At 50.0% G+C, this 25,601-nt stretch overlaps 1 protein-coding gene and 1 long non-coding RNA gene across 3 annotated transcripts; both read right to left on the minus strand.

Annotated features, from left to right (window-relative positions):
• Window positions 1–769: 769 nt before the first annotated feature.
• On the minus strand, window positions 770–9,882 carry Gm13110. Of its 2 annotated transcripts, XR_003955189.1 has the most exons (3): window positions 8,929–9,882; window positions 2,609–2,777; window positions 770–1,963 (listed from the first exon to the last, which is right to left on the minus strand). It is a non-coding gene; the product is annotated as a predicted gene 13110 (long non-coding RNA). The 2 variants fall into 2 exon arrangements; XR_001784517.2 differs by having other exon boundaries at window positions 770–2,777.
• A 10,685-nt stretch (window positions 9,883–20,567) lies between these two features.
• Actrt2 (actin-related protein T2) lies at window positions 20,568–22,007 on the minus strand. The gene has a single exon (NM_028513.3). It carries the CDS (start codon window positions 21,815–21,817, stop codon window positions 20,684–20,686), a length of 1,134 nt encoding a protein of 377 aa, NP_082789.1. The 5' UTR covers window positions 21,818–22,007; the 3' UTR covers window positions 20,568–20,683.
• Window positions 22,008–25,601: the final 3,594 nt, after the last annotated feature.

Raw genomic sequence — 25,601 nt, forward strand, 5'->3', positions numbered from 1 at the left:
AAGGACGGACCCCTAGAACTAGTGTTACAGAGGTTTCGAGCCACCAAAATCAAGGCTAAGGTTGCTTGCAGGATCACAAGCAACTTAAAAGCTTCCCCTCTGAGCACTGGTTAACTGCATCTGTATCCCGGGAAGGGAGTGATGGTGCCTTTATGGTACGGGTCCTGAGTACCCTCCCACCTTGAAAGAGTGTTAGTAGGTTCAAGCTTGCAAGGGTTTCTGGGTTTCTAATATGTAATCACAGTAGCTCTGGGTTCAAGACAGCTATGTCCATACTCTGCCCAGAGGAAAAAGCTCCACAACTCCACACTCATGTTCAAAGCTTTAGCTTTCAAAGTGACCACACAAATACAGAATGGTCCCAGCATCCTGGAACAGTTTGGAGAGTAGCCTACGGACACCAGGTCCAACACTTAGGAAAAGGGTGAGCCCGTGAGTGTATTCTTCACGGCTACCCCTGCAGCTGGAGGGCTCTACTGTGTAGGTTTGAATTTAACCTATCCCTTCTTTGGATGTAATTAACCAAACTCAAAGCAAGAGAGGACACACCCGTCACCATTTCTACCTGTTTCTAAGGGGTGAGTAAAAAGTCCTCCACCCACTCCCTGTGGGTTACCAATCAGCCACAAGTAAGAGAGTGTTATTATAACCCTAACCCTGACCCCAGTGTGTGTGAACCCTGGCAATTCCATGAAGAGTTAAATAGAGCCAGTCGCTGAAGGTCACATGGTGTGTGATTTAAAAAAAAAATGTCCAGAAGAGGCAAAGCTACCAAGACAGAATGTAGATTTTGGCTGCAAGGAACAACTGAGAAAGTAGTGATGTCCCCTGTGTGGCAGGTGGCAGTTCTAGGCCTGAGAGCAGGTGAGCCATACACCAAGTGTCTCTTCAGCCTCCAGACGACGATGGCAGAGGTTCATTGGGGGAAACACAGGAAAATATCGCTGACCCAGATCAGGTGCCCAACAGATTGAACTGTGTGGCTTTTATTCTTCAAGAGTCACTGCAAGCGCTGGAAAGATGACTTAGCTCTTAAGAGCACTTGCTGCACCCACATGGTGGTTCACAAGCTTCTGTAACTAGGGGATCTAAGGCCCTCCTCTGGCCTCCATGGTAAACATACACAGAGGCAAAAAGTCATTGCACACCACTTATGTGCTATGCAGTTACAGGCCCCAAGAATACAGCAGTGACCCAATTAGAAGGGCCTCCAGTTTTCCTCGAGGTCACATCTTTATGGAAAGGCAAGGCTGAATGCATGACTTGCCTAGTAGGCTACAAAGTTTCGAGTGCACTGAGGACACAGAGTGGGTGAGGACTTGGCCCAGGAAAAGTTTAGGATATAACTCTTAGGACTTCACATGTCAGAAGGCATCTTTCCCCAGCAATAGCTGATGGATAGTTGAGCTGGGAATAGAATTCTAGTGTGTGGAGACAAATTTTTCATTCAGAGCTAGAGTGTTGGCCAGCATTGTTTTTCTTTCAGGGGAGCTGAGAAGTCCAAGGGAGATTCCACTGCCTCAGGTTTTGTGTGACTTGCTTTTTCTCTTGGAAAAGCGTAGAATCTTCCGCCTGAGGTGTTTCCATGTTTTCCTGAGCGTGTGTCCTAGAGTGGGTATCTCTTTCCATCTGCAGAGGAAACTTTAACTTTTGGCAATTTTCTTAAAACACACTATTGGTGGTCTTCCACTTTATGTTCTCCATCCTTGAATTTTGCAACTTGAGGGTTGAGGTACTTTCCTGTCCTCGTATAGGACATGCATATGCCAGATGTCTGTCGCCCCTTGGCTGACTCTCAGATTCAGGGCTGGTTGTGTCCATATTTGAGCTCCATCACTGGGTGGTGGATCCTGAATGCTGTCATCTTGAGGAACTCATTTGGTCTCCCAGGGGATCTTCCAGAGAGCCACTGGAGGAGTCTGGCTGTCTCTGCAGCTCTGGAGAATAAACCTTGGGATTTTTGCTAACAGAAGAGAAAGACAGTTAGTTGCTCCATGGGGAAGTGAAGGGGAGCTAGGGATTTATATGCTCATAGCATACTGCCAGTCTAAATTGCTGATTATAGCAACTCCCACACTCCTCCCAGGAACATTTTTATTAATCCTGAGTTTAGGGTGCTCTATCCTCCAGCCCAGGGCAATTTTTCTCTTGCTCTCTGTGTTCTCTAGGACTTATATAGACTTCAGCTGTGATTCCAGACCCAGCTAGTTCCTGTAGGAGGGAGTCACAGCCCTGATACTCCAGCCCCAACACAGGCAAGGGAAGGAGCAGGCACATCTGTGAATATGAAACACTGAAGTGAGATGTAACCCAACGGCACAGAGGGATGTAACCCAAAGGCATGGAGGGAAGGTAACTTCTTTGCCCTGTACCCCAAATCTTCTTCACCCTCATTCTGGTGAAACAGCTCTCAGAGGTCCCTGAGTGATCCTCCCCATAACCACACCCCCCCCCCCGGAAGTTCTTGCATCTGGGTCTAGAGGACAGAGCCCCTCCAGGACCTTGTGGTGACTGTCTACTCCGGTCTTCCAGCCTCCTGCTTCCTGGGCATTCTGAGGAGGGCAGGAGACCTCAAGGGAGGAGCCTGGGACAGGGGAGTCTCCCAGACCTTCCTCTTGTCATAATACCCTCCTTCTGCTTTAACTCATGCTCAGTCACTACAGGTTTTCATGTAGGTCAGGGAACAGTGCTCTCCCAGCAAGCTTCTGGCGTCTTCTGTCCTACATGGGACCCTCATGGATGAATTCAGCAGCTCTGGAAGCTGAAGCAGCCTTTTCCTGCAGAGGAAAAGAAGGATGATAAAGCTGAAGCAGGCCCCTCCTGAGACCCTCCTGGGTAGAGTCTGGGTCACTCTGAGGCTCACTGTGATTCCAGCCAGGTGTGGTAGGGACACTGTGGTTGGGTTGGGGGCTATCTTCTCTGTAGCCTCTATCCAAATAACCCTGTGATCCCACACAGTCACCTGTTGGGTCATGCTGGACTCCCTGCAAATGAGCCATGGCAGAAACAGCTGCCCTAGGCTCCAAGGCTTTTATAGGTTTGCCTTAAAGATTTTATTCCAGAAAAAACCCAAAGCAATTAATTCAAATTACAGAGTAGTCGTTTGCGATAATATTTGCTTTAAATATATGGTTTTTTCTTAAAAAAAAAAAAAAACCCCTCAGCTGTGGGCCTTGAGTGAGTTCGAGGTGAAGGACACCTTGAAATAATTACATTTTTGCTCATTTTATGTTGTGAAAACGGCTTAGTCAATTTGGGAAGAACGTAAAGTGTTCAGCTGACTCCCCTATAAAGGCTGTGCTATTTCTCTTCCCGTCTCTGCCAGCGTGACCACACTGGGATCGTTCGCCCTTTCGCCTCAAAGGTGGATGTCTTCCAAAAGGCGCCCAGGCACTGGCCCAGCTGCCTCTCCGTGCAGTTCTTGGCAGCAGTGAGGAGCAAGGCCTCTTCTGGAGGTCCACCTGATGGGTGGCTTCGGGAAGCCTGGAGAACAGGCTCTGTGTCCGGGAGTCCTTGTGCTGACCCACAGCTGGCCAACCGTTCCAGTGGAGGTGTGAGGGAATAGGGGATCCCCCTACTCAGTTTGCCCCAAGAATGGTGATAGGGGCTTGACCAGAGAATGAGTGTAGCTCAGAGCAGGGCAGCGGGCCCAGCTAGGATTGTAGCCAGTATGTGCCTCTGGAGAGAGGCTCGGAGCCTGGAAAGTGGGATTTCATTAAGACGAAACTGTGTTGAACAGCATCAGAATGTGGGTCTGCTCAGACTGAGGAGCCTGAGTGATGCTCTCACAGATTATCAAGGATCCTAGGCAGGACCCTCCCCTCCCCTCTACCACACCAGGCGCATGCGTGGAGTATAGGTAAGTTCTCTTTGCGTACCGCTTGCCCTTTCTCTCAATTGTTTTTGGTATTCTGTGGAATTAAAATTTTTCTTTCTATTGTTCGTATTTAACATGTGTACATGTGGGTGTGCACATGTCATGCGCTCGAGCAGAAGCCGGAAGACAGTTTCTAAGAGCTTATTCTTTCCTTCTACCGCGTGGGTCCTGGGGATTGTCATCACACCAGCCTGGTCCTGGGGAAGTTAATCCAGGTCTCACAAGTGCTAAGCAATTACTCCACCATGGAACTTCACCCTGGCCCATCTTTACATTTTCTCATGTCTTTTTAAAACAATTAAAAGAGGGTCTCATGTAGCCCATGATAGCCTTGAACCTGCTGTGTTTGTAACTGAAGATAACTCACTTCCTTGTGTTTAGGATCACAAGTACACACACCCCCTCCAGGATTTATTCAGTGCTGCAGGCAGACCCAGAGTTTCCCATCTTCTGGACCTGTACCAACCAAGCCACCCCTGCTCCGCACCGACTCCCCCACCCCCGTGGTTTTTTTTTTTTTTAAGGAATCCACATTTTAATCACGCCCTACATTTTTTTCACTTACAAATTGTTTGCATTTCTGTTACACTTTAAAAAATCCTTGCCTAACACAAAGCCAAAACTTCCTACTATGTTTTTCTCTAAAAATCTTATGTATTTATGTTTAGACTGAAATATACATCAATGGCCCCAGCTACTCAAGAGGCAAGGGGGTCACATGCACCCGGAAGTTGGGGGCAAGTTAGGACAGCACAGCAGAAAGCCCATCTTTAAGACAAAGTTAAGGGGCCGGAGCAATGGCTCAGTGGTTAAGAACACTGGCTGCTCTTGATAGAGGTCCTGAGGTCCTGGGTTCAATTCTCAGCACCCACATCGGGTGGTTGTGTACCAACTGCAAACTCCAGGTCCAGGGATCTGATGAGCTCTCTGGGTTCTTTTGTACACAGGGTGCACACTCATATAAACACACAAACGTAGTCATAAACAAGATCTTTCCAAAATGGAAAACTTACGGGGCTAGTATTTATGTGTTGAAGGTGCTATTTATTTATTAAATATGTGTGAAGGTTTTGCCTGCTTTGCATGTGTATGTACCCCATGCCCTTCCAGGTCAGAAGAAGACATCAGATCCCCTGGTTGGCCTGCAGCTTGTAGACCAGGCTAGCCTCATACTCATGGCTATACACCTGCCCCTGCCCCTGCCCCTGCCCCTGCCCCTGCCCCTGCCCCTGCCCCTGCCCCTGCCTCTGCCTCTGCTTCCAGAGTGCTGGGATTAAAATTATCCCAGCTGTACCATGCTTTGAAATATAGCATGTCTTTCCAATTCTGTGGGGTTTTGTTTAGGCTACTGTGCTGGCTAGTTTTATGTCAGCTTGACACAAGCTAGAGTCATCAAAAGGAAGGAACCTCAGCTGAGGAAATGCCTCCATAAGATCTGCTGTAGGGCATTTTCTTAATTAGTGATGGGTCGGGGAGGCCCCAGCTAATTGTAGGCGGGGCCATTCCCACTTACAGTTGTCCTGAGTTTTATAAGAAAGCAGGCTGAGGGCTGGAGAGATGGCTCAGCGGTGAAGAGCACTAACTGCTCTTCCAGAGGTCCTGAGTTCAATTCCCAGCAACCAGATGATGGCTCACAACCACCTGTAATGAGATCTGCCACCCTCTTCTGGTGTGTCTGAAGTCAGCTACAGTGTACTTATGCATAATAATAACTAATTCTTTGGGCCTGAGCAAGCGGAGTTGACCTGACTGGAGTGAGCAAAGGTCCTAAAATTCTATTTCCAACAACCACATGAGGGCTCAAAATCATCTGTACAGCTACATTGTACTTACATACATAAAATAAATAAATCTTAAAAAAATGATAAAGGCCTGTGCCTTTAACACCAGTTAAGAGTTCAAAGCCAGTTAAGCCTATATAAGCAAGACCTTGTCTCAAAATCCCTAAAAGAAACAAAGAGCCTATTTATGTAGATGAAATGTGACCTGTGCAAAAATTCTAAATAATGACAAACATTATTGTCATCATGGTCATCATCATCATGAGGTCAGTACTAATCTATATAAAAGGTCAACACATGAACACCCAGCACACAAGTACATAACACATATACATACAACACAAGTATACATAACATACATGTACCCACAACACATACTCAGAACATATGATCAGAATACATATACACATAGCATACAGTATACACACAACATGTATGCAGAGAATATAATATGTACATACAATATACATAGCTGTTTGTATAACTTCCATATACAAACACACATATATACACATATACACACATATATATACACACATATATACACACATGTATACATACATACACAAAACATATATATATATATACACACACACACACACACATGTACATACACACATACAACACATACCATGCACATAGCACAGGACATACATTGAATAAGCCCATAGAAATCATGTATGTGTGTGTGTGTGTGAATGTGTGTGTGTGTAATGATACATACACATAATATATACACATATTCCATAGAATGGCTGCCCAAGGCAGAGGAGGAATGGAAGAATGGGATCATGAAAAATGACAGAGGCAGGTGCTGAGGAGTGGCAGCCATATCCATGAGTGAGGAACTCAGGTAGCTGGACTCCTTAGTTTTCTAACGGGGGTGGGGGCACAGGGGGCAGACACAACACCTCAGGCTTGGCTGGAAGCGCTCAATTACCCAGCATTACCATCTGTCTCTGTGTCTCTTTCTCCTCCTGTGTGCCTTTTGCCTCCCAAAATCTGGCATTCCTGGAGTCCTGAAAGGCTGAAAGGAGGAGGGCATGTCCTCCCTCCCCGTGACCACCCCATGGGTCGCTCCTGGGCCACAGATCCTGTTAACTTGCCCAATGCACTTGACCAGTGTCTGGGTGGTCTGCTACATTGACTCCTCCGGAAACCTGATGCCCTCCAGCCAGTGCATCTGTCTGGTAGATTTCCAGTGGGAGGGGCAGGGCTACCTCCCCGAAGCACAGAGCCTGACAGCCACACCACAGCATTCCCAGGCTGCAGCAGGGGGATGCCCCCTCCAGTCTCAGGGTTTAGGAGCAGAAGGACCAGCTGGTCCCAGCTGCAGCTCAGCGGGACAGAGACCATGAGAAGATATTCCCCCCACCCCGTCCTCTCTACCTCCCTATTCCAGTCCTGTCTTACCCTCGTGCTGGAACCCACACCAGCCACTTCAGCTTCCTCCAAGGTATGCTGAGGGGGACTCTAGATTCCCGAAGTGGCTTCCACAGCTGAAGGAAGGAGCTGGAGCTGAAACTTGCCTCCTGCTGGCCACCAGTGTGCTCTTTCATTCTCATGTGCCCACCCTGTCATCTGTCTCTAAGCTGACTTCTTCCTCTCAACAAGATTTTCACACTGTCTGTGTTTTCCACACGAGGAGCTTGCCCTTACCAAGGTCACAGAGCTGAGCTCTGAAACTTGACTGGTTTGCTGTCTTGGCACATGGATCTTAGATGCTGTCTGTGGTAGTCTGAGGCATATGAAGAAGGGGAACTTCTCTGTGGCAGTGAGGAGACACAGGGAGATGGGTCAGGGGCTCGGAACAAGGTCACCTGAAGGATGCTGAGTTTGAGGGTGTCAACCAGCTCTAATTATGTCATTCCTGCTTCTCCTGCCCAACTTAGTTGTCAGGACCTGGGGAAGGATGCCATGTCTGAGTGTTCTTGGAAGGAAATGAAAGTGTAATCTCTTAAGAGGCTGAAACCACCGCTCTGAGACAATGTTTTTAATGGGACAACCATTTTACTTAGCTCAATTCATTGAGAAGGGTGAATCCAAAAGACAAAATGGAGTCAAGACCTTTTGGGCAGCCAGGAGACTAAGGACTTTGCCATGGACATCCACTGTAGATCCTCACTGGAGGAAACCAGGAGTCTAAGGATCTTCACTGTGGACACCCATTGTACATATTCACTAACTCCTGAGACAAGAATCTTAGACATGTTCACTTCGTCCTGTTCATGGAAAGGGACAGCTCAGAGTGTGGAGAACACAGATCTGGAATTCACAGACGCTGGAAAGGGCCTGCCAGATAAGTGGTCTCTGAGGGACATCTAGAAAGTTCTCTTTCAACCTCCTTCCTTCCTTCCTTCCTTCCTCTTTCTTCCTTCCTTCCTTCTTTTCTTCCTTCCTTTTCTCTCTCTCTCTTTCTTTAAAATATTGTTTATTTAATGTATATGAGTACACTGTAGCTATCTTCAGACACACCAAAAGAGGGCGTCAGATCACATTACAGATGGTTGTGAGCCACCATGTGGTTGCCTGGAATTGAACTCAGGACCTCTAGAAGAACAGTCAGTGCTCTTAACTACTGTGTCCATTTCAAAGCTAAAGTTTCTACTGACAGGCTTCAATAACCCTTATCCTCCCCATGTGACATCTCTCAGTGGGGCCATTGATTCAAGTGAGCCTGTTGTCACCGCCCTGGCTAGACTCTGAGCGAACAAGGGCTGTGTTTCTCTCCCTGACATGCTCAGGCTAGCACAGGATGGTGATAATGATGGGTGGCCATGTCTCCAATCCCACTGCAGCATCCATTGACTCTGGTCTGAGTGGAGGGAGGCACTGCTGTTGCCTCTGGATCTCCAAGGAAGAAGCCGAAGCTCTTCACAGTGGTGATACTTGAGCAGCTGGGAGTTGAGGGGAGATCTCACTACCCTCAGGTCCCTCCTGCAGGCCACTTAAGTGAAAGACCAGCACCAGAAGATGTCACACAGGGGGCAACCCTGCAGCAGCAGCAGGACACTGTGATGGAATGGCTTCAGGTACCTGAGCTGAGGCTAGACCTGGGGAGAGCTGACAGTTTCCCAGCTTAGGGTATCCAGTGAGACAAACACACTGGTGGTTCCTTGCTGCCCTGTGACAGGACTCAGGCTTCTCATAAGATTTATAGGAGGAATGGTTGGCTAGGGGTGGGCGGCCTCAATGGAGCACCACGAAGGGCCATTCAGCTGGGGTTTGCATCAGCCGCTTTTCTGGTTGCTGTGATTGGAAATGACTTACTTTGGCTCATGATTCGAGGGTGTTATCCATTCCATAAAGGAAGCACGGAAGTGCGAGACGTGCGGCTGTGGCATCAGGAACAGAGGGCTGCTTGTTCATATCTCAGCGGATCAGGGAGCAGAGAAAGCAGACAAATTCCAGAGCTTGTCTGGCTCTCCTCGGGACCACAGTTCACAGGTGGGTCTTCCCCCACCCTTAATCCTCTCCAAAAAGCTTCAGTCTCCTAGGTGATTCCCAAATGTAGGCAAACAGACAATGAGGATCAGCCATCAGCCACTCGTCTCAGGTCCAAGGCCAGTTCCACCATCTTGGTGTGTTTCCTGTGACTGGAGTAGAAATCCCAAGACTGAGTGACCGTGGACATAGAGGCTCGTTTGGCTTCCGGTTTTGGCAGCTGGGACTCTGAGAACTGGTCCAGCTTCTGGCAAGCAGCCATGCTGCTCCGACCTCTGGCAGGAGGCAGGGTAAGTAGAGCTTGCAGAGGAGACGGACCAGGGGACTGGCAGCCTCTCCCGGCAGCTGCCCTCACTGGTGTGAACTCAGTTCTCAGCAGAGCTCGCTTTCTTGGGAAAGGCCTTCACCTTTGTCCAGCCACCCCTGAGGGGTCCATTCCAGCATGTCAGTCCAGTCCAGACTACCATCCTGGGGCCAGGCTTTACCAGGCACTCAAAAGAAAACCCATTCTGAAATCATAGCACTTGTTAAACCACTTAGCAGGGTTCCCACTGGTGAAAAGCCAAGGTTGCCTCACTACCGTCTTCCCCATCTTGAGAATGGTCCTCAGAACTGGTCCTGCTGAGCCCCACATTGTGGGCCACCTTGTCACTCCACACAGTGTTGTGGATAGGCCTGGCGTTGTTTGTATTTTGATGTTAATTCATCTCTCCCGAGACGGGTTTGAACAAGGAATGAATCATACTCAGGTGACTTCTTGTGAACCAATCCCCTTATGAATAAAGGAGCCAATCACTGGGCAAGTAGGCGGGACTTCCAGGTTGGACAGAGGAAGAGAGGAAGAAGGAAAGAGTTAGGTCCTTTTGATTGGGGGATAGATCGCGTGAGGACAAGATAAAATTACTAGTGTGGCCCGGTTTCAATGGAGGGTTTAGATTTAATAAGGCTTACAAGATTACGATTTTAGTTGTGCCCAGCGATCGTGTAAGTTTGTGTTGTGTTTTCTTTCACGCAACTTGTCTGGGTTCAAGAGAGAAAGGTATGGCAGCAAAGCGTAGGTTTGCCAGATATACACCGTAAAGGCCGTGGGGGTTTTGAAGCATGGGGTTGGTGTGGTAGTGACCCGCCAGTGGGAATTTAGGGCACTGAGTGGAGAGATTTTGGAGCTCTGAGTCAGAGTCTCCACGAGATAAAAACAGGTTGCCCATTGCCCACCAGTGCATGGCCAGCCAGGCCACTGAGGCAGAGAGTTGCCAACCCAAGAGCAGGAATGAGACTTTTTTTTTTTTTTTTAAATATTTCCCACCACAACAGGCAGCCATGACCTCTCTGCACTCACGAGTGGTCCCTGAGGTCACAGCCAGAACTTTACTTTGTCTGATGCCCACTCAGAGTCTAGCCAGGCTACCCAGAGAGAGATCCTTGTCCAGAGTGAGGGCAGCCACTGAGAAGACGGGCTGCTTCCGTGGGGCCTCACAGCTGCACAGGCCCCACTGCCTAGCCGTATTTTCCAGTGACCCTCTGAACTCCGACCTCTGAACATCCCCAAGTGTCTCGAAAGCATCTTGAGCAGCAGCTTCCCGGGGGAAGAACAGACCCATTGCCCAGCTCTTTCAGGCAGCCTCTCTCAGCAGGAAGCCCTGTCTCCAGCACCCTCCTAGATGAGGCCTCTTTATCTTCTCCATGGCTTTATCCTGCATAATGTCTCTGTCTGTGGCCAAGGGGTAGAAGGTCTCACTCGTCCCACAATGGGGAGACAGTGAAATTAAAATTGATTGTGTAACCCTGATGGAAGAAATGGCTTTGGCTTCATGAAGTCCCAGTAGAAACACTGAAGTTATTCAGACTCTAGCTCTGTTAAGGTCTGGAGCAGAGAGGGACTGACTAGAAGGGGAAAGGGAGGGGGCCATCCATAGAGTCTGTATTAGTACCACATTGTCTGTCTCCTGCGAGAGTGGACTGATTCTCTTGGCACCATCTGCATAGGTAGTCCCTGGAGTGAGTCCTTTGACCTCAAAACAGCAGAGAGCCTTGGATATGAGAAAAGTGCAGGTCCTGGATGCTTATGGCTCAGGATGGAGTCTGGGCGGAGTCAGGCCAGGAGCAGCCTGTGCTCCCCAAATCCCTCAACTGGACTGTCTCTGTGCAGCCTGCTAAAGAAAAAAAGAGAGCCCTTTGGGAAAGAAGAGGGTCCAGAATATTCTTCACTCTTTCCAGAGGAACTAGACCAAGAAACTAGAGGCTCACCCTGATGGCGTGATGACCCACATGTCAGAAGAATAGACAACTCTAACATTCTGCTGTCTCCATATGTGACCAGGCATCAAATACAGAATACACAGCCAATGGGGTCTGAACCCTGATATTTCAGCCCATTTCTTTATTTTCTTTATTTTTTTTTTATTTTTTGGTTTTTCAAGACAGGGTTTCTCTGTATAGCCCTGGCTGTCCTGAAACTCACTTTGTAGACCAGGCTGGCCTCAAACTCAGAAATCCACCTGCCTCTGCCTCCCAAGTGCTGGGATTAAAGGCATGTGCCACCACTGCCTGGCTTCAGCCCATTTCTTAAGGTCACCATTCTGAGGATCTGGGGACAAAGGCAGCGGAGGGCACGCATTCTGAAGACATGCTGTCCAGTGGGAATGGAGCAGAGCCCAAGGCTTAACACATCACTATCCAAGAAGCCTCCAGGCTCTGGGAGGTCCCCCATCTTACCCATCTCTCCACCTTACCATGTTTAGGAGTTCCTGCTGCAAGATTGAGTTTGAACTAGAACTAATTTTTACAGCTATGGAATGGTCATTGTGGGGCCAGGTAGAGGTAGGGCTAACGAGCACAGAGCTATTGTTTTAAAATAACTCTGGGTGCTGACATGTATGTATTGTACCTGTGTGCTCACTAATGAGCGTGCTCTCTTGCCAGCCCATGCGGGAATGCAACGTATGGGTGTTTGTATATATGCATATCAGCCTGGAGCTGATATGTTTCTCCAGTCTACAAAACACGCTGAACCCTGGCACTTCTAGAGCACCCCAAGAAGCAGGGAATGACCAGAACGCCAGCTCGGGAGCTGCTTCCACGTACCTCTCAGCCATACAGCCAGTCACAACCCATTCCAGACACCAAGATCTGGCAGTTGATGGAGTCTCTAAACTGCTTAGCTAGCCACATGGGGGTTCACAGCAGGTCCTGAAACCCGAGTCCTGTTGGTAACCTGGGATTGATTTCCAAGTCTGGGCTTTGCTGAGGTTTTGTTGCAAGGATTAAAATTTTATTTGTATTCTTGAAAGGTTGACTACCACTGCTTCTTTACCAGGTTTCAGAAAATCTAGCTGGAGCCAGACTTGGTTGCTCATACCCATAAGCTCAGCATTTAGGAGGCTGAAACAGAAAGACTGCAATGAGACTCTTCCTCAAAAAAAAATAAAAAATAAAAAAAATACAAAAAATCAAAGCCAATCCGGTTTCCAGGAAAAAAAAAAGTCAATTGAATGTATGCTATTTATTCATTTATGCACATGTGTGTGCTGTAGTCTTCAAATACTCATGTATTATATATATGTGTGTGTGTCTGTATGTATGCATATATATTGTTATACATATATACAATACATATTTATTACATATGTATGTGCCTGTATATATACATTGTTGTATATGTATATGCACAAGTATACAAATGTGTTCATACATGCCTGTGTGCCTCTGTGGATGTGTGTATGTTATGGTTTGCATATGCTCATGTTTATGCGTGTTCTATATTCTGGTACATGTGTGTTCACAGGTGCATTTTTCTGTGCCTAACTCTGTGTGTATGCTGTATGCTGGGTATATATTGTATGTGTGAAATAGTCTGGATATTCTCATGCATGTTTGTGTAATAGTTTATATATTCATGTATGCGTGTGCGAGTGTATTCATGAATGCACAGCTCCGTGTCTGTATATGTATGCTGTAATCTGTATACACTCTGAGCATTCATGCGTCTGTTTGCACAGGTGAATGGCACGATTTATTTCAAGCAGCTGGCTCCTGTGACTGCAGCCCTGGCAGGTGTGCTGGTATGGAAATCCCGGAAGAGCTGAGGTTGCAGTCTGGAGTCAGAAGGGACAATCTCTCCTTCTTGAGAGGCCTCTGTCATTTCCCATGAGGCCTTCAGCTGACGTTAGGAGGCCACCCACAGTGCAGAGGAGCCCCTGCTTTCCTCAAAGACTACTGACTCGAGTGTTGATCATGTTTTTAAAGATCTTCCCAGCAATGGCAAAACCACTGTTTGATTCAACACGTGGGTGCCACCTTTCATCACTCTGAACTCCTCAACGCCTGGGAACTGCACGTCCAGCTCCCTGGGGGTTCAGGTGAGCCGAGAGCAGTGTGGTCTCTTTAAAACAAACAAGCAAGCAAGCAAACAAACAAACAAAGGCTGTGGCTGGGATGTTGCTTGATGACACCACATTTACCTAAGCATTCAAAGTACAAAAATAAAGAAGTAAATGGCAAACAATAAATAAAATGTAGCCATAAACATTTATCTCCTCTGCTCATGGGCAGAGCTTGAGCTGGGGCCCTGGAGCTGCAGGAGCAGAAGAGCCTACAGGCTGGCCAACAGGACTCGGGGCATCTTCCAAGGAGAGGGAGTGAAGATATCTGGTCTTCTCTGAGGACAGGAGATGTGATGGCCGCATGGACAGCTGAGGGCAGAGACAGAGCTGAAGCGGGCCTGTGTGACTTGGGTCACATGGAATTCAGCCTTACCACTATTCTCTCCAAAAAGCCCACCTGTCTCCTGGAAAGATGCCCGAGTCACACGGAACATAGTCAGGGGAAGGGACAGAGAGGGCCTGCCACATACCCCACAGGGGTCACTGAGGTGGAGGTATGGTCAGTTTATCCTTGGCATGTGCTTCGGTGAAGGGTAAAACCCTTTGTCTGCTGAATCTGAATTCTCAGCACTGTCTCCCTCCTGACCTACCCACTACATTCCTACCTCACCGCCCATACCATCAAAGGAGAAGCAAGGGGCTCCTGTTCTGTAAACAGCCTGGCCTGGGGGTGGAGGGTAGAGCAGGCTGCTGACTGGATCTGAATGGTGCATTTACCTCTTCAGGGGGACAGTAGAGAAGGAGGCCTGGAGTCTGACAGCTCAGGCTTTTGAGCACCCTCAGCAAGGGTTCACAGATCCTATGACAGTGCTGTCCCAGCAGGGATGTGCCCCCTGAGAGAAGCAAGGAGAATGGATTTATCCTCTGAGCCAAGGAATTGTGAGTGAATGCTTCTATGAGTGGTTGGACAGAGGCCCAGGGCTCTTAATCTGTGAAGGTCACTACCATAAGGGCCCATTGCCTCAGGACCTGCAGTGGGCCAGACTATGCTGGAGTCAACATTATCCCAGAAGCTCCTCATGTCTCCTAAGCTCACCAGCCTTGTTTCTAGTCTCATCTCCAGCTTTGCCTTTAATGCCCCCAAACTCTTCCCTGGCGTCTGGCTTAGAAAAGGCTGAAATGTATAGACTGGGCTATGTCTTGGCCTGATGGATAGATTCGGGGTCTGCTGATGGTCAAAGTCCTCCAGTCACAGGGAGCTTTGGGGGACACAGAGCAGGGAGACGAAGACCACCTAGGATGGCTTAGGATGGCCCTCTTTCTGCTGGAAGAGAACTGGAGCAGTGTGTGCCTCTACTACATATAAGAACACACACACACACACACACACACACACACACACACACACACATCCTGAGCAGCAGGGGCTTTGGGTAAGATTGTAAAGTTTCTGAAGGGAGCACCCTGCTCTGGCCACCCTGCCCCTGGTGGCTGTGCTCAAGAGCCAAGCAGATGACTTGGATCCACCTCCTCTTGTGAACAGCTTTTAACCTGGAAATTATAGTGCCTTTACCCAGGCTCAGAGAAGACCCCTGAAAGATCAGTTGGTTTGGAGGTGCCATCTTTCCTTACCGGCCTGGCATGGTTCCCTTACAGCTTTCAGCCGAGGGCTTCTGAGCCACATGCTGTCATGGCCAGATTTCTCTGGCCATTCCCTGGTTCTAGGCAGGAACACTCAGGCACAGAGTTTGGGGTGGGGTGGGGTGGGGGAGGGGGGCGGGGGAGGACGGAGATTGCAGAGCAGGCTGTCTTTAGTTAGCTATTCCCAAGATGAGCCTGTCCCAAGCACAGGATTTTCTATCTATTCTCCTTACCCTCTACATACTCTGGCTAGAGCTGATATTCCTGGCTTTTATAGAGCCCCACTTCCTCTTCTCTGATTTATGTTCCTGGGGATGAGTTTTATAGGAAACAGTCTCTGAGCTCCTGTAAGATAAAAGGCTGCCCCTGCTCCTGCTAGATGGAGACACTCACCCCACCCCTAATAGATCTTCTCACTCCCGGCTCGGGCTGCGGCCTCCCACAAAGCTGCTTCTGTCTGCCCATCAACCTCTGCCTGACGTGTATGAATGGCCTTTAAGACTCTCCTCTGCAGTCAAGGCCATCAGGGATATGCCCCACCCCCATCTTAGTTGTGTAACAGTTTTCTCTGAGATTGAAACATTTTATCCTACAGGGAAACGCCTTAAACAGGAAGGTAAACAACTCAAAGGAGCGTCAGGAAGTCCCTGAAACTGACTAGACTCTCTAGGCCCCTTCCTGCTGAGAGTCACCCTCAGACAAAAAGAGCAAAGCTGCTAAGGAGACTCAAGACCAAACCAGCTGCCTGGAAGAAGCAAAAGCCAGTTCATCTGCCTAAGGAGAACGTTAGACCAACTGAATCACTTGGAAAAAACACCCTTCAACCTGTTGAGCTGTCTACAGGCTGTGCAGTGCTCTCCATGTTCCAGCTTTTGTGGTCTGTCACCTAAGCTAGGGTGGGCTCTGGTAGTATAGCTGTCTTTGAGTCATTTTCTGCTCCAGTATGTAACCCCTCAGTCTCTATGTTCCTGAAAGTAACCCTCCTTCCACCCCATAAAAACCCCATGGCTCACCAAGTTGGAGTTTGGTGATCGCTTCACATTGTTCTCTTATAGGTTACTCATCTGAGTCAAGTAGGCAGGTGAGGGTCTTCCCCGGAAAGGTTTTGTCACACAGCACCCTTCACCTGTGGCTGCCACCTCTTGCTGACCATGGATGGTACCTGGAGATGATTGGCATCCTCTTTTCTAACAGGGTCCCACCAAGGACACCACTCTTCCTTTGTCTACCCCCTCCCTCCTCTCCACCCCCCTCCCCCACAGAGTTTCCCAGAAGTCTCTCACTCTAAAGGCAAGCAAGCTCCTAACGGCAACTTGAGTACATCCTCTGGGCCCTCCATTCCTCATGCAACAGGGTATTCACAATGCTCTCAGCCCCGACCGGTTTGAGGATACCCTGAGCTATCGCAACAAGCATAGTCTTGCTTTCTTGGCTCACATTTGTGTCACCTCTGCATGATAACTCTCCAGTGATAACCATGTTGTCAGCACCTGGAATGAGATGGCCCCTGTGGGAATCACTGACACCCACTGCCAGGCACAGTACGTCACCCACCATTCAATCCTAGCGCAGAGAAAGGGAGCAGAAAGCATTGCTGTCACCTCCCCCTCCACACCACGCACAGGGTTTGTGTGTGAAATGTCCCTCTCTAACTAGGGGAAAGAGGAGAAGACTCTGGAAGAGACCTCCTGCCTTCCCTGAGGCGCTGGGGTGGCTGCAGGGCCAGGCTGACTGCAAGAATGGGCCAGACCTCCCAGCAGGCTGCCCGTCCAAGGAAGACTCTGCAATTGGTGTCCAGCCCTCACCCACTCTCCCCCCTCTAATTGGGACTGAGGATTTCACACTCTGGAGCCGGGATGGTGCTTGTTTTGGCTGGCCCAGCTCAGGCAGCCCATCCTCACAGACCCCGGGTTGCATAATGGTGAGGTATCCGCTTACACTGGCTCCCTCCTTGCGACAAGGCCTGGGCAGCCTTCCTTGGGTGGAGCAGCCTCCCTGGGAGGTACCCGGCCCCACCGGGCTAGGGGTAGGGTCTCTTGGGCCTCTTGACCCTGTAGCAGCTGGCAGTGCCACACGGTGCCTTGGCTTCCAGGAGCCAAGAGCAGCCACCTCTGGCCAGAGTTGGCTCTTGTGGGTGTAGGCGGGCGAGGGGCTGCCTCCACCCACTGATCACATCTCTTCCCAGCCTCCGCGTCATCCTTGGCTCTGCCAGAGCACTGTGGGCCCTGGGTCAAGAGACAGCAGTGTTGTGGAGGGGCCAGATTCAGGAAATGGCCTGCAGGGTGCCCTTGCTGCTGCCTGGGCCCCTGAAGGAACTTTGGGAGCAGCAACTGGCTCCCTCATGCCAATGGGCCCCTGGACATGGCCCAGCTGGCCCAGGTGTGAAGATGTCCCAGTGTGCAGGGCCCTCACAGCCCAACAGCTGTCGCCAAAAGGTGGAGCCGGAGAAATAGGAGATTTGAATAATGGGAGAAAATTATTATGTCTTCGAGTGAGCTGGAGCCCAGCCCTGCTCCCCATGGGTGCGATAACCGATAACCGAGGACTCTTACGTTTCTTCTGCCCAGAGCCAAGGCCAGCCATGACAATACTCACATTGTTTCCTCTGCTGGGGTATTGTTATCTGATGACAGTGCCCTGAAGCACCACACACGTTTGAAACCATGGGCATCTGTAGAAAAAATGAAAACTGGGAAGGGGGAGGGATTAAAGCGGTTTTATACAAGTGGCCTGGTGACAGCCAGGCACACAGCTAGGCAGGACCTGGCACAGAGGGAACTAACTGCAGGGTCCCTGGTAGCCAGTGTCCTGGGCTGTAGAGGTTTCTACCTATGATAAAACAAGATTGGAATGGGCTTTAATTTCTCACCTAGGGCCAGGTGAGAGGATGTCTCCCGCCAGCTGAGCTGTTGGGTCTCTGCCTCCGGAGTCTGGGAATCGTCCTATTGCTCAGGTTCTGTCTCTGAACAAAGAAGGCACAGGATGCTGTTTGGGGTGGGGGAGGCACCATGTTGCTGACTCATTTAGGGGATAGACCCTAGTTTTCCATCACACACAGAGGTCCAGGAAACCTGCCCATACTCCCACGTAGGAGAGCACCGACCAGCAAGCTCAGCACCCAAGGATTCAGCCCATCCACGTGTAGCCTCCCATTCCCTCTAGACTGCCAGCCATCTATAAATAATCATGCTGGAGAAGAACAGGAAGCCCTGGCCCCCAGGGCCATGGTTCCTCCTGCAGCCAGGCCCACCTGGGAATAGCCCTGTCCTACATCTTGGAAAGGATGGAAGCCACCTCTGAGTTAGCATGGAATCTGCAAGGGTACCTAGGAGGGACAGCCCTGGGAAGAGGTCCTGGCCCCCGGTATACTGGGCCATCAACATGGCCTGGCTTCCCAGCAACCCCCTCTCTGATTTTCCTCTGTTGGATTGTCAAGCATCTACCTGAACTCTTAAGCATCTCCCTTGTGAGGAATTAGATGGGCTGTGAGTTAGGTCCATTGACTCCTGTACTAGCACAGAGACTAGGATCCTGGAAAGCCCCAAAGAGTCCTCTTCTGCCCAGCTGTCCAGGAGGAAAAGGAGCTGGGGAGGGGTACCGGTATGCATTTAGAGCCAGAGGTTCTTCCCTACCCTGTGACTCAAGGTGAGCATCAGAGCCTGGTCTCATTCTAGCTCCAGTTCTATCCAGAGAGACACGAATAACTAGCTTCTCAGGCTCATACCCTGGCAGGTTCTCTCTCTCTCTCTCTCTCTCTCTCTCTCTCTCTCTCTCTCTCTCCCTCCCTCCCTCCCTCCCTCCCTCCTTCCCTCTCCCTCCCTCCCTCCCTCTCTGTCTCTCTGTCTCTCTCTGTCTCTCTCTCTGTGTCTCTCTGTCTCTCTCTCTCTCTCTCTCTCTCTCTCTCTCTCTCTCTCTCTCTCTCTCTCTCTCCTCTGCCCCTGGGAGCATCCCCAATGGGATACTAAAACTTCATAGGAGGCCAGGGCCCAGGGCCAGGAGAACTTTACACCTGGGGCTCTTAGGTTCTCACAGCACACATCTGGACAGCATCTGGTCCTGACAGGTGTGCAGAGTCTGAAACCCCCCGGGTGCACCCGCACTACACAGAAAAAAAAAAAAAAAAGCTGGGGACCAGCTGAGGGATGCGGGATTCCTACTCTGTGCTTCTCGAGTCTTACTCTATCAGTCACCACTATGGTCAGCCGGCCTCGCTTACTGGCCTCTTAGGTTACTTCTCCCTGCCTTCTAAAGCCTCTTCTGCCCCCGGGGGCCTGCAGCATACACACCCGTGCTTTGGGCTGGTCGGTCGGCTTCCTTCGAGTGCTGGTGAGATGAGGATGCAAGTGAAGAAATGAGTGGGTGAACGAGGTGACGGATTCGTGGATGAATGTATGAATGAATGGATATGTGAATGGGTGAGTGAGCACATGAGCCAGGCTTCTTAGCGTGGGTATCCTGAGAGAATGAGGTCGCTGGGAATAGAGAATAGTTCTTAAGGGAGAGCCACCCTAGCTGCTATAACAAGGGACCACAATCAGGCAGCTTCACCATGGGAGAATTTCCTCCCCACCCCAGCCCCTCGTGAGAAGCCTAAAGTTAAGCAGTCTGGTATGTTCCTTCCAGAGGCTCTGGTGGCCATAGGTTTTATGTTCTCTGTATGTTGCCATGTTTTCCTGCTGTGTTCCTGCACAGCCTCTGGCAGACACCACTCATGACAGTTATCAACTGGCATCTGCAGTCCTGGAACCCAGCCCTACCTGGGTGAGGTGGTGGGGCCACCGGACCTGTCTTGTCCTTCTGAACTTGCATGGAGTGCTGGGATCTCAGGATAGCGTGGAGGTAGCAGCGGGAGAACTGGCCCCAGCCTTAGCAACCCAGAGCATCTTGAGACAAGCAATTCAACAGTAGCATTCAGGTGGTAGCTGTGCTGTGTGATGGCCCATGGGGGACACCTTGGCTGGATCTTCTTGCTTCAACTTTGCCTAGTCTCCACCATGAGTCTGGACCTCCGAGTCTCTCAGGAGATCAGCTCTCAGTCCTACCTGAGACCCCTAAGATGCAGATTCTCCAGGGCTCCTGAGTAGAACCTTTGGCCTATGGCTCAGGGATCTCTCAAAAAAAAGCTCAGGGGTGAGGGATCCTACAGAGATTCTGCTAGGATCCTGGAGAAATGGCTTAGTAAAGTACTTGCCACACCATGCTGGCAAGTGGAAACAGGACACCACATCCTAGTGAGAGACTCTTGTGTCAGAGGACAAGGTATGGATTCTTCTGAGGAAGGATAGCTGAGGTCACACAGACACACACACAGACACGTGCACACACCAGTTGCACGCACACACAGATGTAACATGTACACGCGATCTCACACACACACACAAACTCAGACACACAAACATGCACACACACATACAGGCACACACACAGATGCACACATAGACAAGCATACACTCAAACTCAAAAGCCCTGCTATATCAGAGAAAGAATGGAGTCTGCCACGGTCAAGTGTATCACTATTCATCTTTAATTAAATGTGGTGCTAAAGGCCATGGGAGAGGCTCTCTTCCCATGGGTGTCCCTTGCAAGGGACACTGCAGCTACTGGGACTGTGCAGCCCTTCAGAAGCACCGCCTCTGGACCACGGACACTCCAAACTCTTTGAAGTCTGCAGCAGTGATCCACATCTGCTTAAAGCTGCTCAGAGACGTGACAATGGAGGCCCCGATCCACGTAGAGAACCAGCGGTCGGGCGGCGCTGTGATTTTGATGGGGACCCCCTTGGAAGCCAGCTGTTCCAGTTCTTTCAGGAGCCTGTCATCCAGCCCCTGAAACAGCGTGCTTCCCCCCGACAAGACAATCTCCCCAAAGAGTGTCTTCTGTATGTCAGCATCACACTTGGTTATGCTGTTAGATGCCATCTGTGCCAGCCCTGGACCATGGGTGCCCAACTGGTCTGGTGAGAACAGGACCTCAGGAGCCTGGTACAGCTGGTCTCCGATGTAAATGACATTCCCGTCGGGCAGTTTGTACTCTCTCAAGACATCTTCTGCCCGCCGAGACAGCTCCTCCTCAGGCTCCAGGGCCACATAGCACAGCTTCTCCTTGATGTCATCCGCCAGGGCCTTTTCCAGTGGGCATGGAAAGGCTCGTCCACTGGCCAGCAGCAGCCGGGTGAGGAGCTCTGTGATGTCTTTGCCGGCCACGTAAAGCTTGCTGACTGCGTGAGGCAGGGAGTAACCTTCATAGATGGGGACAGTGCAGGTGACCCCATCCCCACTGTCCACCACCAGGCCTGTGACACAGGCAGAGGAGTAGAGCGCCAGCACTGCCTGGTCTGACAGGTAGAAGGCAGGTACCTCGAAGGTCTCAAACATCATCTCTGCCGTCTTCTCGCGATTCTCCCTGGGGTTCAGGGAGGGTTCCGTCACGAGCACGGGTCGTTCGCAGGGCTTCACACCCAGTTCCCATTCGAAGAGATGTCTCCAGAGTTTCTCCACATCGTCCCAGCTCGTGACCAGACCCCGGTCAATGGGGTAGTGCAGGCTCAAGGCCTCCTGTTTGTACAGGGCTTCTTCCCCGACAAAGTACTTCTTCTGACTAGCTCCCGTGGGGGGCGCCTTGAACTTCGGGTACCCCACGACAGAGCTGGTGACATGACGGGGCCCAATCTCCCCAGACAGTCCTGCCTTACAGAGTCCAGATCCGTTGTCAAAAATCACAGAAGGAGAATCTAGTACCAGTGGGTTAAACATGTCTGCGGCAATCCCTTCTGGTGACACAAAATACAGCCAGGTGAGTTTTCTTGGACCAGTTCGTGTCACAATAGGTTGCCCTGGAAGTTCACAGGATTCCAGGGTTCCTGGAGGCCTCCCAGGCACAGCTAGCAAACCCACCCCAGTGCCCGGGAACCCTCCATCCTCCGAGGTGGTCTGCTTTCCTCTCAGGAGCCTCAGACCTGAGAGGCCTTTTCAAGGGTGGTTGCCCAGTATGTAACAATCCAGTGAAGTAACAATTGTCCTTAGTGGGTGTCAGAGTCCTGCAGTGTGGCTCTATACACCAGTGTCCTCTCAAGGGTGAGGTAGTAAGCAGAGAAAGCCCTGGGTGATGTTGATAAGCCTAGGGGCCTCACCTCAGAGGTCTCATTTAAGAATGGAGGAGCCTGAGAGCCCTGCCTTGTAAAAGGAGAACATCTCACTTCCCTGGTTCAAGGGCAGTACCTAGCAGACCCCCAGAAGATCTCTTTTTGAATACACACTCATCCAGGAAGCCCTCAGAATGTCTCCTCGCTCTGTTAGTTGGCGCTGGTTCTCTGTGTAATGTCTCCCCCTACACACCATAAAGCACCCAAGAGCAATTCCTAGTTCAAGATCAGCTCATGCAGAGGTGACCCCTCTGGAATTTGTAACACGTGTGTGTGTAGGCCCACAGGACAGTCAAGGCATACGATGTTCAGAAACTGCTATACAAGGGCTGAGGCTAAGGAGGAGACTGGGGAGGTGTCTGGGAGGAGCCACCTACTATGGCCTCACACACACAGAGGCACATGCTAGCTCTGAGACCTGGCACTCAACTTGGGGGCTGAGCCTGGACACAGTTTCCCTTTTCCCTGATGATGAAGGGAACCTTGGAAAGGTGGGTTCATAAGCTGTCCCCCCCCTCCCGCCCTCCGCATCGTGTGCAGATACAGGTAAGCTAGATTCTTCTTCCTTTCAGGAAATTCTTCCAGAGTATCACTTCCTGGTGTCACATCCTTTCTAGAGCCTGGGATCTTAATGCTGACCCATCAGTAGGCATTAGTAAGAAAAACTATCACAAGGCTTTGTCATTCAGACACATGATCTAGACACAATGTAGAAGTGGGCCAAGGACTCACATGAAGACGTGTAGTAGACGTGTGCCATGTGTAGCAAACATGTTATGAATTGGCAGTGTGGACATACTCTAAAGATGCGGTTTTCTGAGTCCCGCTGAACCTTACAGGAGTCTTAGTGAAACTTTGGTGGTCAAGGACCCCCAGAGGAAACCATCCGAGACTGAGGTCAGATGGATCAGAGAGAGATCTTCACTCTTCGGTAAGCCATGTTTAACATCAGCTCTATTGCTGCTCATAACCCTCCCAGCCTCTATGCTCACCAAGACCATGAGATGGGCCAGGCACCTGCAGGCTCTCATAGTAACGCACAGAGGCCAGGTCAGGCATGAACCAGGCATCAATATCCTCTGCAATGCTAAGCAATATCCTTAGCGGGAGGCTCCTACAGAGGCTGCATGTCCTCAGACTACAGGCTCAACCAGGGCTTGAGGACACATTGGTGAAAGTGTCCTGCATGCTTGTGGGTGCCATATTGGCCCGGGGAGATGAGCCTACTTGGCAGTAGTATGTCCTGCCTATTATTTAAGGCCTGTTCTGTCCCGTGCCCAACAGGCAGCCTGGACCTTGTAAAGACCCCAGTGGCCATGACTATTGAACTGATCCTGTCTTCTACGTAGACCCAACTCTGTATAATCTGCCTGTTTGCTTTTGTTGCTGGATTCCCTAAGACTTAAAGCCCCACATTTTGAGGACCAGGGTCCTATCTGGTTGCTGTGGGCTTGGTGGCATTTTGAGGATCAGGGTCCTATCTGGTTGCTGTGGGCTTGGTGACATTTTGAGGACCAGGGTCCTATCTGGTTGCTGTGGGCTTGGTGGCATAATGCTGTGACTTGGGGCTCCATCCTGCTTGCTTCACAAAAGGCCCGTGTGTGTGCTGATCTCCCAGCTGCTGCCACAGCTCTCCAGCTAAACCAGATGAGGGGTAAAGCTCTCTAGACATTCCATGGTCTGTGGTGGGAAAGGATGAAGCAGTGCTCAGGGCAGGGGCTCTGAGGCAATGTCTCAGTGGCCACAGGCTACCTGAGGTTTTGGGAGTCCTGGGAGGTACTGCTTCCTTTCATACAGGTGTCCTGGGGTGCAGTGGCTCCTTGGCACCCTGCTGAGATAACAGCATATGATAGCAGTGTCCCAGGGGCCAGTGGAGTGCAGGCAGGCAGCCCAGCCTTGTCCCCTCCCCAGATGTAGCTTTCCTCTAAAGGCTCAAAGTTAGGGTCATTGATCTAAGTTCTCTTATCCTCAGTACCACTGTGTGTGTGTGTGTGTGTGTGTGTGTGTGTGTGTGTGTGTGTGTGTGTGTGTGTGTGTGTGTGTGTTGCCTAGTGTGTAGTGTGTTTGTATGTATGTATGTGTGTTGGTGTGTTGTATGTGTATGTCTGTGTGTTGCACAGTGTGTAGTATAGTGTGTGGTGTGTGTTGCACAGTGTATAGTGTGTATGTGTACATGTGTGTGTGTGTCTTTGTCTGTATTATGTGTGTGGGTTGCCCAGTGTGTAGTATAGTGTGTGGTGTGTGTTGCACAGTGTATAGTGTGTATGTGTACATGTGTGTGTGTGTCTTTGTCTGTATTATGTGTGTGTGTTGCCCAGTGTGTAGTCTGTGTGTAGAGTGTGTTTTGTGTGTGTGGTATGTGTCTCTGTGTTGCATAGTGCATGTTGTGTGTTGCACAGTGTATAGTGTGTCTGTGTGCATGTGTCTGTATGTCCATGTGTGTATTACACAGTGTGTGGTGTATAATGTGTTTGTGTGTGGTATATAGTATGTGTAGAGTGTCAGAGTGTATAGTGTGTGTGTTGTGTAGTGTCTGTGTGCTCACTCACATACATGATGTGTAGGACAGAGGACAACCTCAGAGTGCCTTCAGGGTTACCACCTTGTCAGATGTTTATATTATGATTCATAACATTCACAAAATTGGTTATGAAATAGCAATGAAATAATTTTATAGTTGTGGGGGTCACAACAACATGAGGAACTGTATTAAGGGGTCGCAGCATTGAGAAGGTTGAAAAAAACCCAGCTCTAGGTCTTTCTTTATCCCCATCCCAAATCCCCTTGCTTTTAAGAGAGCAAATCTGTATCCAGGAGTAAAGAGCTGAGAACAGAAATGGCCAGGCAGAGGCCTTGAGACAGCCATGGGCAGATTCCCAGACCCTTACGTATCTTAATTCTTGATGCTGAGCCCAGGAGAGGCACCACCCTAGGTATGATGCCACCTCCTTTCTGTCCCAGGACAGCTGTGGCTGTCAGGGATCCACATACCCAGCTGAGTGGTCCCAGGAAAATCACTTATCCACATGGAACAGTGAATAGCCTCTTGGCCAGGAGTATACCTCTGTCGGGCACCAAAAGGAATTCCTGGATGCTGGGATGAGACCAAGTGCTGATCTTTCCCAGTTTATGTTAGAGCCCAAAGAGTTTAAGGTTCAGCCCAGAGGACAGCACAGGATCAGCAAATTCTCTGTCCTGACGCCAGCATCTAACTGGGTGAGAGACAAAGAATCAGAGAGTGTTCTGAAGACCCTGCTTGGAGGGGCCAAGGGCATTCCTGGAGTAACACCACATGGCTACTGAATATAAAAAAGCATTTGGGTTTATGAGCCATAGCCTGTGAGTGTGATGTTGGGCTGGTTTGGAGTGGCCCCGGGGCAGAAATTCCACCTCTC

This window comes from Mus musculus, chromosome 4 (assembly GCF_000001635.26).
Source record: "Mus musculus strain C57BL/6J chromosome 4, GRCm38.p6 C57BL/6J".
In the NCBI taxonomy this organism is placed as follows: Eukaryota; Metazoa; Chordata; class Mammalia; order Rodentia; family Muridae; genus Mus; species Mus musculus.

Coding starts and splice junctions, on each gene's coding strand:
- Actrt2 (NM_028513.3), bottom strand. CDS start 21,817: ATGTTTAACCCACTGGTACTAGATTCTCCTTCTGTGATTTTTGACAAC.